At 42.8% G+C, this 18,420-nt stretch overlaps 1 protein-coding gene across 1 annotated transcript in view; it reads right to left on the minus strand.

Annotated features, from left to right (window-relative positions):
• The window catches only part of EXD3 (exonuclease 3'-5' domain containing 3), a 999,700-nt gene that overhangs the window by 44,300 nt on the left and 936,980 nt on the right, over positions 1 to 18,420 (minus strand). Inside the window, 1 exon segment of the mRNA XM_029613511.1 lies at positions 3,413 to 3,506. Within this exon segment, the coding sequence (XP_029469371.1) occupies positions 3,413 to 3,506 (94 nt within the window).

Consider the following 18,420-nt stretch of genomic DNA (forward strand, 5'->3'; position numbering starts at 1 on the left):
GTAAGAACATAAGAAATTGCCATGCTGGGTCAGACCAAGCGTCCATCAAGCTCAGCATCCTGTTTCCAACAGAGGCCAAACCAGGCCACAAGAACCTGGCAAGTACCCAGACACCAAGAAGATCCCATGCTACTGATGCAATTAATAGCAGTGGCTATTCCCTAAGTAAACTTGATTAATAGCAGTTAATGGATTTCTCCTCCAAAAACTTATCCAAACCTTTTTTGAACCCAGCTACACTAACTGCACTAACCACATCCTCTAGCAACAAATTCTAGAGCTTAATTGTGCACTGAGTGAAAAACTTTTTTTCTCTGATTAGTCTTAAATGTGCTACTTGCTAACTTCATGGCATGCCCCCTAGTCCTTCTATTATCCGAAAGTGTAAATCACCGATTCACATCTCCTCGTTCAAGATCTCTCATGAGTTTAAAGACCTCTATCATATCCCCCCTCAGCCGTCTCTTCTCCAAGCTGAACAGCCCTAACCTCTTCAGCCTTTCCTCAAAGGGGAGCTGTTCCATCCCCTTTATCATTGAGCTATCATTGCTGCCATGGCTCGGTCAGAGTGAGCTTTGACATGGCTCACCAGATTCAGGCCTACCTGGGCAAAACCGAAAGAAATGCAATATGCTAGCCAACTGGATAAATTCTGTTTGGCAACAGCAGTTTACTGGTGTCAAAAGAAACAAAAAGTTGGGTGGATTTTCTATGGGCTTCATTCCTCTCCAGATAGAAGGCCAATGCTCTCTTGCAGTCCAAACTGTACAGTGTTTGTTTACCTTGGTGGACATGTGGCTTGGAAAAAAATGTTGGAAGGACAACTGACTAGTTAAGATGGAATTCTGACATCACCTTAGGCAAGAACTGGTGGAAAATCTGTCTTACTAACTCCCCAGTCGAAAGACCATTTATGTGGTTTCAGGATCCAAATCAATCTGTCCACCAGGACATTCCCCTTCACTGCCAGATATGTAGCTTGAGAACCATCCCCTGAGAGATGGCTCAGCCCCACAGCTAGACCGACTACTGACACAGAAGGTATAATCTTACGCCTCCCTGCTTGTTGATTTAATACATCGCAACCTGGTTGACCATTTCAAATAGGACAACTTTGTTGGCCAACCGATCTCTGAAAGCATCTTGACCTTTTCTCTTTTTAGAAATTTGCTCAAGGCCCTTAGGTCTAGGATGGGATGGAGTTGTCCTGTTTTCTTTAGAATCAGGAAATATTTGGAGTAGAATACCCACTCTCTTCTCTCTGTGGGGAGAAGAGCTCCTTTTGAAGCAGTTCCTAATGTGGCGAGTGACCCCCAGCTTGGGTCCAGGGATCAATCTGGAGGAAGACCCAATAGATTTATAGATTTGTACCATCTTCTTATGATGCCAAGGCCCCACAGGTCTGAAATTACACTTGGCCAATGGTTTACATAAAGCCTCAGTCTGCCTCCGATTGTTAATGATCAGCAATCTGTTATCGATCAACTCCTCCCAGGGGCGGAGTTAGCAATCTGTTACTTCTCCAGTTAAGGAGTTAGCAATCTGTTAATGATCAGCTCCTCCAGAAGGGAGGAGTTAGCAATCTGATCAATACTGTACCCCGAAGGGGAGGAGCTGGCAATTTATAATACTCCGTAGGCGGAGTTATCAATCTCCCACAGACTGTCACTGGGGAGCCAACCCATAGACTGTCACTCTGTGGGTTGGCTCCCCACAGAGTGACAGTCTGTTACAATACAACTCTTGTAGTGTGGGGAAGAGCACCCAATGTAAGTTGGTGAATCCCTGGGCCGATGGCAGACGACAACGCCCCCAGGAGGATATCCTGAGAGGGACCACCGGCTAGGCTGGAGCATGGAGACTGACATAGATAGTTCTTTATTGAGACAGGTAGTAGAACCACCAGAAGTGGCAGTAGTGAGCTGATCTACCCGGCAGGGCTGAAGTCCCTCAAATACTGGAATTGCGATCTCTGGGTTTGCTGAGCTGTAGAGAGAGACTATAGGTAGTGAGTAGACAGGGTATGCTGGATACATAACCAGTAGATGATACACTCACAATTGTAGATATATCAGTTTGCTTTGAAAATCCTCAGTAAAGTCTTGTACAGGCAGATTGCACTCCTATGTGGGTTGAAAATGAGCCTTCCGGCTGGATGGTATTGTTGTTCTATTTCTGGAACTGAAATTTCTGACTTTGGGATATTATTTAGGATATTTATTTGTGAATTACATGAGAACTAGACCTGTTGATCTTATGGCTGTCTTTTGTCTGTATGCTATTTAATACTTTTGTTTTATCGTTTTTGATGCTATTGTAATTGTGTTGTACCCCACTTAGATTGTTTTACTGCAAATAAATGGGTTATAAATTCAACAAATAACTAAATAAAGGGAAATTACCCTGGGGAATCCCATGCGTACCTTTGCCCAGACTGAGGAGAGTAATTTTTAGACAAATGAGTTTGAAAATTGTCTTCTAAGAGAACAATTCTGAAAGCGATTTATGTGGTGAAAAAGTGTTTTTTTTTGTTTTAGTTTACTTTAAAAGTGTTTTACCTGAGCTGATTGGCTGTCTGAGAACTTCCCCCTCTCAATGTGGCTAGAAGTCCTCAGGTACCTTTAGCCGCATTGTGAGGAGGTGTTCCTGCAGGGTGTATTTAGGTTGGGAGAAACAAGTCCACCTATAGATTGCATTTTCAAATCTTCATGTATACTTTCAATGCACAAATCGACCTGCAGAAAAAGCAGGTGCAAGTGGCCACAACAAGAAAAGTATGGGTGTACTTTCGCTTTAAAAATTGGTGCAAAGCCTGTGGGTAAAAAGTACACTCAGTCTTTGCCCCCTTTAGCCTCTGATTTTCACAATCATTTACACACCTAAGACACACTTTTATGCTTGTAAATGGCTGTTCTAAGACTGGCCTGGGATCAGTGCGCCTAACTTAGTTTTGTGCCTACTTTTACGCAAACTGGCAATAGGTGTTCAGAGGGAGGGAGGGGTGGAGATGGAACTTCCACACATAAGTTCACCTGCAAAAGTTACACCCTCAATAAAGCAGGTGCAACGTTGTGTGGCTGGGTCTGCGCACACAGCAGGGCACTTCTGTGCAAATTTTCAAAGCAAACTGATGTGCTTAAGTTCGCTTTGGAAAATCTGGGGCAAAGTCCGCATTGAAAAGTTATGTGTAGACTTTATCCCACTGTGCACTTTTATAAAATTACCCTCTCTATGACTAATTAGCCAGTACGATGACCTGGAGTATTCTGGCAGTCCTGGTGTGAGCCATGGCAAAATTGACAGATAAACCTAACAGGTAAAGGGCAGGCACACACAAGTAGAACATAAGCAAAGTTCCCTCCTGTGCTTATAAGCCAAGCTCCTGATTGGTTCCTTCTAAGCACAGGCTTACCTGGAGTGCTCCTTTCTTTCAGGTATCTGTGGTGCTGCATTAGTTTCCTCATTTTCTCTTGGGAGATCTTCAAGTACTTGTTACAGTTACATGCCTGGTAAAATAACAAGTGAAATGGTAAATCAGGAGGGAATTATCACATTTGTGAAAAATTAACTCCTGTCCCCCAAACTGTGCTGCACACCTCAATCTGGTGGCTGGTCTCCGGATGCTCAACCAGGACCCAGCGTAATGCAAACATTGCAGATATGAATTTTCTCACCAATATGAAGTGAACTGAAAAATCGTATGAAATCTCAATACTGGAATATCAGGGGGTGCTACAAGGCAGGACTGAGATACATTATCAGAGCAGTGGGTGGAAATTTTACATAGGACTTAGTCACGCTACCATTCGATCTATTTAATGATATTTACTCGGTTTGAAAATGTAGGGGGATTTTTTTTTTTTTTTAATTGGGGCAGATGACCCTTCTGGACGGCAAACATTTTCTGCAAGGAGAGAGTAGCAGAATAGAAATTTCAGCAGCTTAGGATGGAGAAATGGTGTGAAGCATTTACTTGGTAGGTTAGGGTGATGGACGGCAGCTACCTGACTTCTGTTTGGGTCCCAGCCACTATTACTTTCTCACTATTATGAACAGTATAGTGCATCTAATTTACACAACTGAATTAAACAATCCCTTGCTAATAATTATAACAATAATGTACCTAGATTCAAGGCGATCTTCCAACAGTTAGCTCTGTATTACTTTTGCTTCTGTGGGTTTAACTGTTCAGACCCCCAAGATTAATCTTAGCTTCATGAACTGAACTTGGAATGAGCTTATGGAGAGCATTGTCTGCCAGATTTGCTTTATTATGTAATGTTCTCTTGCAAGTCCGCTTAATTAAGGTGTCCATTAAAAGGCTATAATTTAACAAACCGGGTAGGGGGTGGGGGAAACAAATCTGTTTGGTAATAAATTATCACCCTAAGCTTTTCACCAAGTGCAGACTGGAATGGGTTGATACCCAGCAGACTCCTGCTAGAAGCCTCCTGCTGCCATCATAAAGCACACAAAATGAGATTCTCAGCCCTTCTGTATATATCAGGGCTTTTCTCCTGTTAGGCTGCGCCAGCCCCTCCTCCAGACTGAGGCCCCAGTGAGTCAAAAATGTGCAGAGAACTTCAGCATACATTTTCTGTACTCACACATGAAAAAAAGGTTAACTCCCGATGCAGTCAGCTAATGGCATGCTAGTGCATTGAGAGTTTTAAAACGTGCTAACCCAGAAATGTGCACACAAAAATAAGCAAAGGGCCTGATTTTCCAAAATATTTGCCTGCTTAAAACTGGGTTTCACATGTGTAAATGCACCTTACCCATTAAGTGGGCTTTGGAAAATTGCTACGATATATGCCATTGAATTGTCAATAGGTTTTACCTGAGTTAAGTGCATTTAATGATGGTAAATGGCTTTTGAAAATTGCTACGATAATATGTGTGGCCCCTGTGTAAGTGCTGATATTCTGAGAATGAGCTATGTCAAAGTGGAGGTTCTCCTCTTAAGGGGAGTCTGTGAATGGTGCAATGAAGGAATGTGAGAATGTTCTAGCGCAAAAGGGTTCATCTGTTGGTCAGAGGGTGTTACAAACAGCTCTTTACAGCCCTCAGGGCAGTGGCGTAGCCATGGGTGGGCCTGGGTGGGCAGCTGCCCACCCAATTTAGACCCAGGCCCACCCAACTGACACCAGAACTGCAAGGCTGTCGCGGGATCCCATCCCCGCGACAGTGAAGAGGAGAACCCATGCCTGGCGCGCCATCATGGCACACGTGGGGAAGCGGTCCTACAACCATATGGCCGACCGATCTTCCTGTTTGCGGGGGGAGGGGGGGGGCGGAAGCGCAGTGCACAGCTTCCACTTCCTCCCCCCAAAGCAGGAAGATCAGCTGGCCTCTCCTGCTATCTTCGGGCCGTATGGCCGACCGATCTTCCTGTTTGGGGGGGGGGGGGGGAGGAGAGCGGAAGCGCTGCGCACAGTTTCCGCTTCCTCCCCCCAGAGCAGGAAGATCAGCTGGCCTCTCCTGCTGCCACTGGCCTCCTGCGTACAGCCGACCGATCTTCCTGTTGGGGGGGGGAAGAAGAGCGGAAGCGCCGCGCACAGCTTCCGCTCCCCCCCCCTCAGCAGGAAGATCGGTCGGCCGTATGGCTCGAAGATAGCAGGAGGCCAGTGGCAGCAGGAGAGGCCAGCTGATCTTCCTGCTCTGGGGGGAGGAAGCGGAAACTGTGCGCGGCGCTTCCGCTCTCCTCCCCCCCCCCCCAAACAGGAAGATAGGTCGGCCATACGGCCCGAAGATAGCAGGAGGCCAGTGGCAGCAGGAGAGGCCAGCTGATCTTCCTGCTCTGGGGGGAGGAAGCGGAAACTGTGCACAGGCTTGAATGTGTATGTGAGGATGAGAATGGGAGCCTTGTGTGTGTGTGGGTGAAAATCGGACCCTGGGTGTGTATGGGAGTGAGAATGGAGTCTTGAATGTGTGTGGGTGATAATGGAAGCTTGAATATGTGGATGAGGTTGGAAGCTTGAATATGTGGGTGAGGTTGGAAGCTTGAATGTGTGTATATATGGGTGAGGATGGAAGCTTGAATGTGTGTATATATGGGTGAGAATGGGAGCCTGGGTTTGTGTGTGTGGGTGAGAATGGAAGCTTGAATATGTGGGTGAGAATGGAAGCTTGAATATGTGGGTGAGGATGGAAGCTTGAATGTGTATATATATGGGTGAGAATGGGAGCCTGGGTTTGTGTGTGTGGGTGAGAATGGAAGCTTGAATATGTGGGTAAGAATGGGTGCTTGAAAGTGTGTATGTGTGGGTGAGAATGGGACCTTAAATGTGTGTATGTGTGGGTGAGAATGGGAGAATGGGTTTGTGTGTGTGGATGAGAATGGGTGCCTGGATGTGTGTCTGTGTGTGCATAAGAATATAAGCCTGGGGAGGGGTGAGAAAGTGAGAGCTTGTATGTGTGTCTGCAGAGAATGTGAGCTGGGGGGGGGGGGAGAGCATATGAGAGTGAGAGCTTGAGTGTGTGAGGGAGTCTGTGAGAGAAAGCGTGTGTGTGTGTGTGTGTGTGTGTGTGTGTGTGTGTGGAAGGGAAGAAGACAGTAGTAGAAAAGACACTGAAGAGGAATTAGGAAATGAGCGACAAGGGAAAAAATGGGAAAGAGAGACCAGGACCAACTGATTAGAAAAATACAAAGATCAGACAACAAAGGTAAAATATATATCTATATATATATATAGAGAGAGAGAGATGTTAGCAATTTAAATATGTCATCTTTGGGAATGTGCATTCTTATATTTTTGTATTTTGCTCTTTCTTAAGTATTCCACTGTTCAGACATTTTAGTTTCTCAGGCTTTCTATTTTGGCTTTATCTACATGTTTCTGTTTCTAATTTATAGTCTCTAATTTCTATATTAGGTAAGGGTCGGTCTCAGTTTTGCCTATTTGTGACAGAAATGAGTATTTCTAGCATATAGTTTCTCTGTAGTAGTAGTCCAGCCTGTTGATGATTAATTATATTTTATTGTATTTATGAAGATTTCTGGGTTTCTGCAAAGATGGTTCATGAAAGAATACATTAATTTTTGTTTTATTATATGATTGGATTTGATTGTTTTCTATACTTGAAATAATTGAAGTAAATTATTTTAAAGTTTCATACATGACACATAATGGCTGTTGCAAACTACTTAGAAAGCCATTCTAGGGTGCAGTATATGGCATTATTTATCAGTAAGAAAACAACTAGTAGACCTGCATGCCTTGTGCCCACCTATGTTAACCTTGTGCCCACCCAAAAAATCAATTCTGGCTACGCCACTGCCTCAGGGGCATGGTTAAGGAGAAGGTTATAAAAACCCTGACTATACTTAGTTTGGGGCTTTTCCGGAGTCACCAAATAAGCAAAGAATGTAGGTATGACCCTCCCCAGGGGTTACAAGAGAGGGAGAAGCAGGGGCTCAAGCAGAGATGCTCTCCCAGTCTCTCAGGAAGCGTGAGGTGCATAAGGATCAATGATAGTCTGTGGGAAGAGAGAAGAAGACTTGTACTTTAATTGCAGCAGGAACCTGCTTGGACCAGGAGGCAAACTGTGCCAGCAGGAACTGGCCATGGGGCTTGGTGGATTCCTATCTGCAGAAACAGAGGGATTTCTTTCTTGAGCTGATCAGGATATTGGGAGTAACTAAATCAGAGTGTGAGACTGTAATAGGGCCAGGACAGGCCAAAAGAAGGACTGGTAATTAGAACCTGTATAAGGCAAAATTGATACTATGATTATTGGAGAATTTCTGGAAGTTCTGTCTACTCTACTGTTTTTTCTAATTTTGTTAACTGAACATCCTGCTACAATAAATTATTTTTCTAGTTTGGAGCACCCTCTCTATAGTGGGCAATGGACTTATTTGGAGGTGAAAGTGTGTGTCCTTGGCCCGGTTTGGCCTTGCAGGTTCTCCTGCCCCCAGCCCAAGACAGACTGTATTTTTCCTCACCTCACCCTATGCCCCCCCCCCCCTAAGGCTGAGATGGTGACCCCAGTGGACCAGGAGTTACACATGTGTAACTCCATTGAAAATCCACCTGTTAGAGTGCAGAAAATGACTTGTGTATACTGTTGTATGCAAAAAACATGACTGTTGCAAAAAAAGGTTGTGCACACAAATCATGAGTTAGGAGCACAAGTCAAGTTTTATGATTTCTGTACAAACTGTGTTCAAACCTGCTCCACAAACTCCAGGTTCATCTCCATAACCCCAGAAACCTCTGATAAGGAGTTACATGAGTTAAGCCTATGCGTCTCTCTGCACTAGGGAGGCATAGCTAATATCTCGATTAACGTGAGATTTGCACGAAGGAGCACTAATTTGTATGCCCATGTTTTCTTTGCTGAGCCGCTTCATAAATTGGGACTACAATTTTATGCCCATCTGTGTGTTAACACATAGTACCTGAATGTAATCCGCTTTGAAGTGTTTGAAAGGCAGAATATAAATCAATGAAATAAATATACACAGAGCTGAGCATACCTTATTACCAGTTGCGCAGCCAGAACTGATTTTTGCCTGGGCCCAGAGTCAACATGGATTGGCACTAGGCATACAAGCCCAAATATCACTTTGTAAGCCCTATTAAATTCAAAAAGGTGCTCTGTGTTAATGCACCAAAGCACACTTTATTAGTAAATAGACCCTGCTGAAAAGAATGGGGCCTGCACTAAATAGTGCCTTGTTTTTGGCATGTCAACCCTTAATGCTCCGTTTTGAACAGCGGAGAACCACTACCCTAGAACACAATACAACCGCCTACTGGAAAGGAGAAGAAACTGGACTGCTACGGATTTCTTCACAGACACATGCTAGCAGATTACCTAACCCTGGCAAAACACAGACAGATCCTACCACAGAATGTGTGACCACAAATCAGAAACAGAAATATGCAGACAAAAGCTGAACTGGAAACGCAAAAAAAAACAAACCTCAGAACTCGCCTGCAGTGCAACATCGAAGAAAAGGGAATGCATTTCCCCCATACTGTGCTAAATACAAAGGTATCAGAGCTGGAAAAATGCTCCAAAACTGACAGAAACTCTCTCATCGACATCTCCTGGGAGAATATAACATTCACTTTTCTATACTATCCTCATCTGAAGGAGACCCAAAGTGGTTTACAACAAGAATATAAGTACAATACTAAGCATAAAATATCTAAGAATTCATCAGCAAAAAAATAAACCAAATATTCTAAAAGTGTGTGCACCCTGTGCTACAAATAGAGGAGAAACAGCAATTATAGCGACAAAATATGCTGTATTCTTCCACTAGGCCATAAACATGATCCAATTAGATACAATAAGTCACCAGCACCAGAACCTGTGAATTGTTCTCATTAATGTCCTTTCTTTAAGCTGCAATTTCATTACACTATCATCGCTATTTTATGTCATTTTTTCCACAAATATTCCTTTTATTTAAAACACTTTGGAAACACATGCAGACTGCCATGCCAGTCCAGTTTCCTGAATCACAGTCTCTCTCAGGTCTCCATTTCTGTCCCTCAGAGTCTCTGTCGAGGGCAAGCCTAGTGGGAAGGAGAGTAGAGTCCTGAGATACTGCTGGGGACAGGGAGGGGCTTGGGGATTAAAGTCACATCCCCTCTACCACTCACCTGCCCCAAACAGCCTCACGCTCATCGCCCCCCAACCCCCAGCCGTCTCACATTAATCCCGCCCCCCCTCTCCCCCATCCAGGTCCAGCTGCAGCCTGAGCCACCTCACACTCATCCTCCCCCTCCTCCATGTATCCCTTCCCCAGCCCCTGCTGCCTCACACTCATTCCCCCCCCCATCCTCAGTTCCCTTACACTCTCCCCCCCCCCCCTAGTACCAGCTCCTCACAGGTACCTCACTCATCCCCCCGAGCCATCTCATGCTTATCCCTCAAGCCTCCTCCCACTCACTGACATAGACTAAAGACTATTGTACAGCAGGACTGAGAGACGCTAGCAGTTCTCAAAATGCAAATGAGCAATCTCAGGCTCACCCTGCCTTAACCGTGCCTCTGCTCTGTGTCACTCATACTCTGGCCTCCTCTTGCTGAGCTCTGTACTGATGCTGATTCTCCTTCCCTCCTGGCCCTGCTGCCACTGAAAAAGTGCCCGGGTTTTTTTTTGGGCGGTGGAACAGCATCGTGCTGGAGCAGATGCTGATCCTCGCTCCCTCTAAGGCTTGCCGCCGCTAAAAAAAGGCCTCCCTGCAGATTCCTCTTAGGTGGCACCTCAGCGCCAGGCCACAGGAACTCGCCCTCCAGCCACCTACTGAGATCTTCCCACCACCACGGTCACCACCAAGTTGCAACTTAAATGTGCTCTCTTCCTGCCAGTCTGGTTCCTGCGTCAATTCTTCCTGCCTCCCTGGCCTCCTTAATCTTCTGCCACTGGGTGCTGCTTCTGAAACTTGGAAGACTTGTTCATAAACTGTGAGTAGCTGCTGACAGCTTCCTAATGCCCTGCAGGGAAACTTGCCAATATGCAAAAAAACAAAACAAAACTGGTTGAGCTTTAGTGAAAAGTGGGTGGACCACGGCCCATCGGTGACTACAACACTGCTTATTACATCGGGGCCTAAATCTGTAGATTGAAAGAGATGCGCCCTGGCCAATGCTTGCTGGTGTGTGTACAGAGGCAGAAAGAGAATGAGACACAAGGGCTTCATTTAACTTTCTTACCAAATCAGTAGGAAAACTGGTTTCAGAGCTGTTTTACACTGGAAGCTGAACTGCTTTCAGTCAAAATATGATACATCTCAAATACATTTGAAATTGTTTTCAAATGCTTAGCAAGAAAGTTAAATATGTGGTGTTAATAAAATGTAGAAATATTTGTATATATTTCCCATCTACAGAAGGATGGCCAACTATATAGCTAGAGGATGTAATTCTGTTTTGTAGCGCACCTGTTTCCCTGGAAGACAAGGTGAATAATATTTGGAAGTAGAGAGAATATTTGAAGTTCCTGCTTTCTTCCTCTGGCTTACCCTACCTCCCCCAACACATGGTCCTTCCCCTGTGTTCAGCACATTTAACGTTTTAGCTTCTCTGGGATTATTTTTAATTGGACACAATGAATTAATGTCTTCACTGATCTAGTACAGCTAACTGATAAACTCAGATGCCTGTGCGACTAACAGATGAAATGTGATAACTGCAATGGATCCATTATACTACGTATGTATTCAGCTGACAGCAGGGAAGGATGTTAGTGCTTATCACCTCTACAGCGCCACTGGACTAGAAGGTTAAATCAGTAAATAATGTAGGAAGAAGAATGGCTGCCTTAAAACAAGAGGCTCACCTGCACAATAAAGAGGGGTTGGGAGGTCTTGTTAAAAAAAGGGGTCCAGGGACTAACAGGAGAGGCATTAGGGGATTTCAGATCAAAACCTGAAACTATGATGAATTGCACTGTATCCTCCCTGCAGTCCTGCTATCGCACCTGTGGCAATACCTGCACCCCTGTCCCACAGGCTCAGCAGGAAGGCAGACGTGAACGAGGAGCTGCCTTCACATGGTTAAAGTACTTTAGAAAAAGCATATTTACTGGGCAGGATCCCAAAAATGATACAATGATACAGCAGCTCCACCCTGGACAAATAACTGTTTGTGCATTTAGTATCCTGTGCACAAAGGAGGGAAACGTAATAAAACAGGACTTGCTCTATCAATAAAGGTGCTCACAGAATACAGCCCAAATCTACAGAGGAGTCCTCACATTCACTCTCACCAAAGTCAAGGAAAACTAGGATCCTTGGCTAGTACAGGCCATTCCCAGAGTGGCACAGTCACCCACACCTACATACAATACGTAGAATAAACTGTGCTCTGAAGGACTTACTACTCATGAGTAAGAGGAGGGGATTATTTAATTCCCAGGTGCTTGAAATCATGAATTACTTAACGAAAACCCTCCCCTCAAGAATAATCAGTGAGAATAAATCATTTACCCAATGGGCAACCACTGTGTGCTTTGGGAATGCCACAAAAGGAGGTCACTCTGTTTAAAAAGATGTTAGATTAACTCCTGCTTGTAGCCTTTTCTGGCTGTCTTGCTTCAGCTGTAATTGCCAGAGTGTCTTTGCGATGTCACTGACTGCTGTGAAAGCAGCTCTGATGTCAGTCTGGGGTGACCTCTTGGCTCCAGGATATCAGTAGCAAGTAAGAGTTAGTTCTGTTGACTTGGAGTAGAAAAACCTGGACTGTCCTGCCTGCCCCTCGTGACCCGGAGTCAGGTGGTCACGCTGTAAGGAGTGCACTGCATTCCAACTCTACAGCAGGCTTAAAGTTTGACAAAGCAAAATATTTATGTCAAATGTCCTGGAGGTTTGTGTAATGCTTTGCTCAGGATTTTTATAAGACAGTTACTGGATCCGTGCATATCAACATTTACAACCCCCTGCTGCATCAGTATGTTACTTTGAATTGATTTGATAAGTTATGTAACTTTGTTTAACTTATTATCTATTTATTCTGACCTCGTTTGCCATTCCGGCTACCTTTCTCTCCTGTTCCTTACAGTCCCATCCCCTGTCTGATGTACTTTCTACCTTCAGTTTGGATGTAAACCGGTATGATGTAACCACTAAAACCGGTATAGAAAAGAATTAAATAAATAAATTAATTAAATAAACATTTCAAGGAAGAATAAGACTTTCTTGGCACAAATGCATAGTGTGACCATTAGTGTATGAACCCCAGGAAGGATTCTGCAGAAAACATAATTGCCCCTCAGTCACTTTTGCCTCTGTCCAGGAGTTTCTGGTCTAAAACTCACTGAACTCCAAAACTGTAACCAACAATAAAGTAAATTCATTTGGAGTCGTTAGTGGCTTCCTGGTTATTAGCTGCTCTCAAATGACTCCTGGAGAATTATCAACAGTGTTCAAAACACTGCAGAAACAGCTAAGGCAGCTAAATGCTCAGGAAGTCCAAGAGATTAGGGCTAGCACAGAGCTATGAAACCACAGCTCTAACCTACCACAACTCACCTATAGCAGCAACAGTGCTATCAACAGCCAAAAAACCAAAATCATTAACATTTCCAACTTGTATCGCACTCCTGAGGAGATATTAGTACATGAATTATGAGATATTAGTATTTTCCAAGCTACTGTTATAATGTAAACCGATGTGATGTACACACTAACACCGGTATATAAAAAAACTTTAAATAAATAAAATAAAATGAAGAGAGCCATGTTCATCCTTATAAAATGACTTTAAAGGGAGGGGAAGGCTTTGGACATATATGTGAAAAGAACGAATACAGCACGGACAGCTGAAGAGTGGAGTCAGGGGAAATGATTTATAGAAACAAGGAATGTGGCCATGGTGGAATTTGCATACATTACAAAAAAGGTATAAAAAGACTTTTATCAAAATAATAAGGAAAGAAGAGCAAGGAAGCGGGGTTTCTGTACCGGAATAGCGGCGAGGGCGGCAGGGCAGGACTTGGGAGCATTAGCAGAACCACGCGCGCGCGCGTGTGTGGGGGGGGGGGGGGGGGGGGGTCCCAGCATTAGAAAAGCAGGGGCTGATGTGTTCCAGTATAGGTGAGATATTCTCAGCGCCTTATTACGCCGCCCCTTTCTCTAGGCAGCACTGTCAGACTCTCACTTTCATAACCACAAGCATTTGCCTCAGTGTTAAGGTCAAGCAGCTGCTATTCTTCCTTCAGAACCAACTGTGAGAAAAAAAAAAAGCTCAGAGAGGTGCAGCACAGAAACTGCAGAGACGTAATTTACTTCCCCACAAAGTCTCAGCCGAGCTAATTAACAGCTGCATAAGGTCTGAAGAAAATATGCGCTTGTTTCCTAGCGGCTGGGATGTCCCAGGTAGACCTAAGCCTCAAACGCTTCCCACGGTCTGAGGTACTGCAGGGCTGGGTTTGCAAGGGGTCGTGCAGAAGTCAGGCGTGTAGATAGGGTTGCCACCTCACTCCCAGGTCAACTAAACAGGCTGATTCATTCCTGGTTTTGCCTCATGGCACGAATGGATCTGTAGTTAAGATTTTCTCATTAATTTGAAAAAGAAAAAAAGGAACTACAACTCCATGCATGGAATGGGGTAAAACCAGAACTGGATCAGCCTGTCATTGATGACCTGGAGCCTTCTGGTAATCCTGCTGTGCAATAAATAATACTTATTGTGTGATGTTGATATGTTAACTATAGGGTCCATACTTCCAGATCTTTTAAAACAATGATGGGTGAGAGGAAGATCCAGGCTTTGGATCCAGCTCATGGTGCCTAGAACACATCTATGCTTTCTAAAATGGTCACAATGTATCATTTTCTTTACCTGTATTTTTTTCTTTACTGTTTCTGCATAATTTGCGCATCTTATAAATATTTTGGGCCATGAAAAGATTAGTATCAAATACAATTTTGAATAATTATTGATTTGTGCTATATTATACATTAATAGGAATGTTAGAATTTTTTAGCCTACTTTTCAAAGGGATGTGTGTGTGTGCTGAGTTAATATCAGTTCCAGACCAGGGTATTTTTTTTTTTTTTTTGTCCATGATCTAGAAAGCTGGCACCAGTACTTCAGCATGAAACTTCCTGTTTTAAATTTAAATTAACTTCAGGTTTGAAAAAAATTGTTTCTGTTTCAACCTTTGAGCATCAAATCAATATTCCGAAATGTCAGTTATCAGAACTTGCTTAAACACATCACTGAGCAGAGCTTCACCCTTCACTCCTCATCTGGTCAGGACCATGCTGACTCCGCCACTCAACTGGACAGCACTCCACCGATTCCACTATTCATCTGTGTAGGCCCAGCACCAATTCTACTACTCATGGGTAGGCAGGACTGCTCTGACTCCACCACTCATTTAGCAGGTACTGTCCTGTGTTTGCTTGCTTTTTTTGTTTTTTCATGTTTTTGATGATCAGAACTTTCTATTCCCTGAACAGACTCAATCCCCAATTAGTGTGTCCTACCCATGTAACCAAAAACAAATATTAATATCTCTTTCCTCACCAGTGAAAGAATATTTCCTGTATTTATTTCCTCTGATTTTGCTCACAGCCCCGGCTTTTCTTAGAGAAACTGGAACTACAAATCCATCAATATAAAACCAGAAGTGGCTCAGACCCACAGCTTTTTAGTATCCCTCCCTTCTCTACCCGTTTCTGACCTAATGGAACAAACTGTTATGCGACAGATAACGTCACACTGTAGTTTGTTATTTTGCATTGCTTTGCTCCTTTCCTGGGAGCTGGGATTTTCAAGGGGTAGGGGTTTGGTGGTGATGCACGTTCATTATTATTTTGAAAACTAAAACAGGATTGTAAAATCATATGGGTGGGGAAGGGAGGAAGAGGGGCTAAGGGTGGAATGAGGAAACTTCTGTTTTCGCCTTTAAAAGTTTGTTTTTTCCCTCCGGCCTGTCATGTCAGGATTAAGAAGAAAGAAGGCAGGGAATAGGTGCTGCGGTTATAATTAAATCCAACTTCATGGGAACATTCTTCAGCCTCTAATGATGATGACACAGCTAGCACGAGCCCCGGCGTTCCTATGGGAAAATAATCAGAAAGGAGGCAGGGCTGCAGGGCACTGCCGCAGCCGTCCGGCCCACCTGACTCCCGCCCAGCCAATGGGAGGGCAGGGCAGCATTCAAATGGTGTTAGGTGAGGCTGCAGGAGCAGGCAGCGTGAGAGACTGCAGATAGGCAAGGTCCTCTTTTCAAGAGGCAGGAAGAGGGCGTAAATCAGAGCTGTCGACAGCAGGAGAAAGGAAAAAAAAAAAATACCGAGTGCATGTCAGTGTCAAAGCAGACAGCAGAGCAATCAGGGTCATGCTATCCAACGGGCAAAAGAGGGAAACGTGCCCAGGTCCCACTGCTGATCAATTTCTCAAATACCACTGATGAGTCTGCAAGATTAAAAGCCAGAAAGTAGTTGCCAGTAGAGTAATAAATAATAAATTCTGAAGTATACAATAAAATAATAAGAAACCAGGTTTTAAAATATATTTCATTCATTTTAATTTTCCTAAACTTTATTTTATCACTAATAAATTTAGCAGTTTAAAGTATTTTTTAAAAGCAAATTTATACCCCGAGAGCAAACCCTTACAGCTGCTGCTTATTATTTGGACCCACTATAGCTATTCCTGGTGTGTGGCACTTATATCCAAGTGCATTTTGGGACTTGTGGTCCAGCTTTTTAAATTGGAAATTAGTACTACAGGTACCAGGAGCTAGGGTCACTTAAACAGGTCACTGAAACAGGGTCACTTAACTGCTTTGCATTACCTGTATTAAATAAAGGGTTGCAGATTGCAAATTTTTATCAATTACCATTGATAAAAATTTGCAATCCACAATCATTTGCCCTCTCCAAATAAACCAAATTCAGCTGCAAGAATATTCTCTGGAAATAAACTCAGAGATCACATCACTCCAACGCTCATAAAATTACACTGGCTACCAATCACCTGGAGACTACAGTATAAAATTATTAAACTGATACACAATTTACTAATTTATGAATCATCAACCTGGCCTGTTTCAACACTTCGGATATACAAACCTCCCTGGCAGTTACGGGCAGCAATTAGAAATCAACTGGAAGTACCAACCATAAAAAATAGCAAGGCTGGAGATCACGTGAAACAGAGCCTTCTCAGTAGCTGATTGGCTGTTGTGGAGCATTTTACCAGATGCATTACGTATGGCCTTGTCAAAAATGTCTAAAAAAGTACTAAAAACTTATCTTTTTAAACAGGCTTTTCCGAAATGAAATGGGTCCAATATACTGTCTTTCAGCTTCTTTTATACTGAGTATTTGTATTGTTTTGATTAATACTTTATGCATATGAGCTGTGTAAGCTGCCATGAGCTATCAGATGTAATGTGTGGGGTACCAAAGTTTAAAAAAAATAAAAATAAATTATACCACCACATGCCTACTTAAATTGCCTGTGAGGTGCCTTACACATACATACACACACTGAGCAAACGCTGTCTGAATTAACTACAGCGATTGGAAAATTAGGCTCTACAAACTCTAGCCTAGATCCTTATCCTTTTGTATTAATGAAAATATTTTGGAAAGCACACCACTTATCCCCCTTAATTACAATTTCCCATTAAATCCAGCCTCAATTTTCCCTAGCTGTGATCAACTATCAAATTATTTTCATGAAAAGATTGACAATATTTATGTGCAACTGAATAATAAGCAACACAACAAACCAAGAAACTGGCCTGTAATCGCTAGAGTATTTTATAATCATTTGACAAGAGGCATATTTTTTCCTTTTTTTACAAAAAAAATCCAAAATAAAACAAAAACAATTTGTAAGTTCAATCTAAAAACAAAAATAAAAAAGTGAATTAAAATCCAAAAGGAATACTTCAGTTCAAATGAAGATGTCTATAGACTGATGAAGACACACCTTTCCACAGATCATGTGTCAGTCCTATCAAGATGACCAAGATGATGATCCTAATTCTATTTGTTCAAAGGAATTATTATCAAGTATGAACACAATAGGATATGATCAGTTAATAAATACCCCACACACCGATGGAAACATGTACTGGATCATGTACAGCAGAGATGAACCTCAGAAAATGTAAATTGCAGGTATTAGATTTAATGTGGTCTGATCATTCATTGATTTTATTTTAGTTGGGTTCCAGTACAGTAAGGGCTTGTTGTGGTATGAACAATAAAAATAAGGTTAGAGCTTATTGTGAAATAAAAGATTTTAGGGAAGAGTTAAATTTGTCTGGTCTTCAGGAGAGATGGGGAGACCTGACAGTGGAATCTGTACTAGTGGAATGATATGACACATTGACAAATGTTTATGATAAGACTACATCAGAAAAGGAAATTCAGGTTAGGTGTAAGTGTAAAGAGCTGAATAATATATTCAAGATCTAGTAATCAAGAGAAGAAGGGTAAGGAAAATGGAAAGGAACTGGAGAAGGAAGAGAGATGAAATCTCAAGAGAACAGCATATTTCTTTACTGAAAGGATGTCAATGTCAGAAAGTAAAAAAGTCATTTCTTATAAGGAAAATCGAGTCAGCATTAAATTGGCCTTTAGAGTTGTATAAAGTGGTTAAAGGACTAAATTCAAAGGCAAAGGAGCAGGCAAAAAAATTTCCCTAGTTGTGATTAATTATCAAATTATTTTCAGGAAAAGATTGATAATATTTATGTGCAATTTAATAATATGCTGTTGAAGCTGGATTTAATGGGAAATATTGATAATTTTAAGGGGAAAAGTGGTGTGCTTTTCACTCATCAGAACCAGGTGGTGAGGGATCACTAATCCAGGACTCTGCTGATGAAGAAGGTGAATGATGAGGGGTCCTTGGTTATCTCGGAAAGGTATACTCCTGGTATACATCCTCTGCTGCAATGGAATGCCGAGAGCTAGAATCAATGCATTG

Source organism: Rhinatrema bivittatum, chromosome 8 (assembly GCF_901001135.1).
Source record: "Rhinatrema bivittatum chromosome 8, aRhiBiv1.1, whole genome shotgun sequence".
NCBI lineage: Eukaryota > Metazoa > Chordata > Amphibia > Gymnophiona > Rhinatrematidae > Rhinatrema > Rhinatrema bivittatum.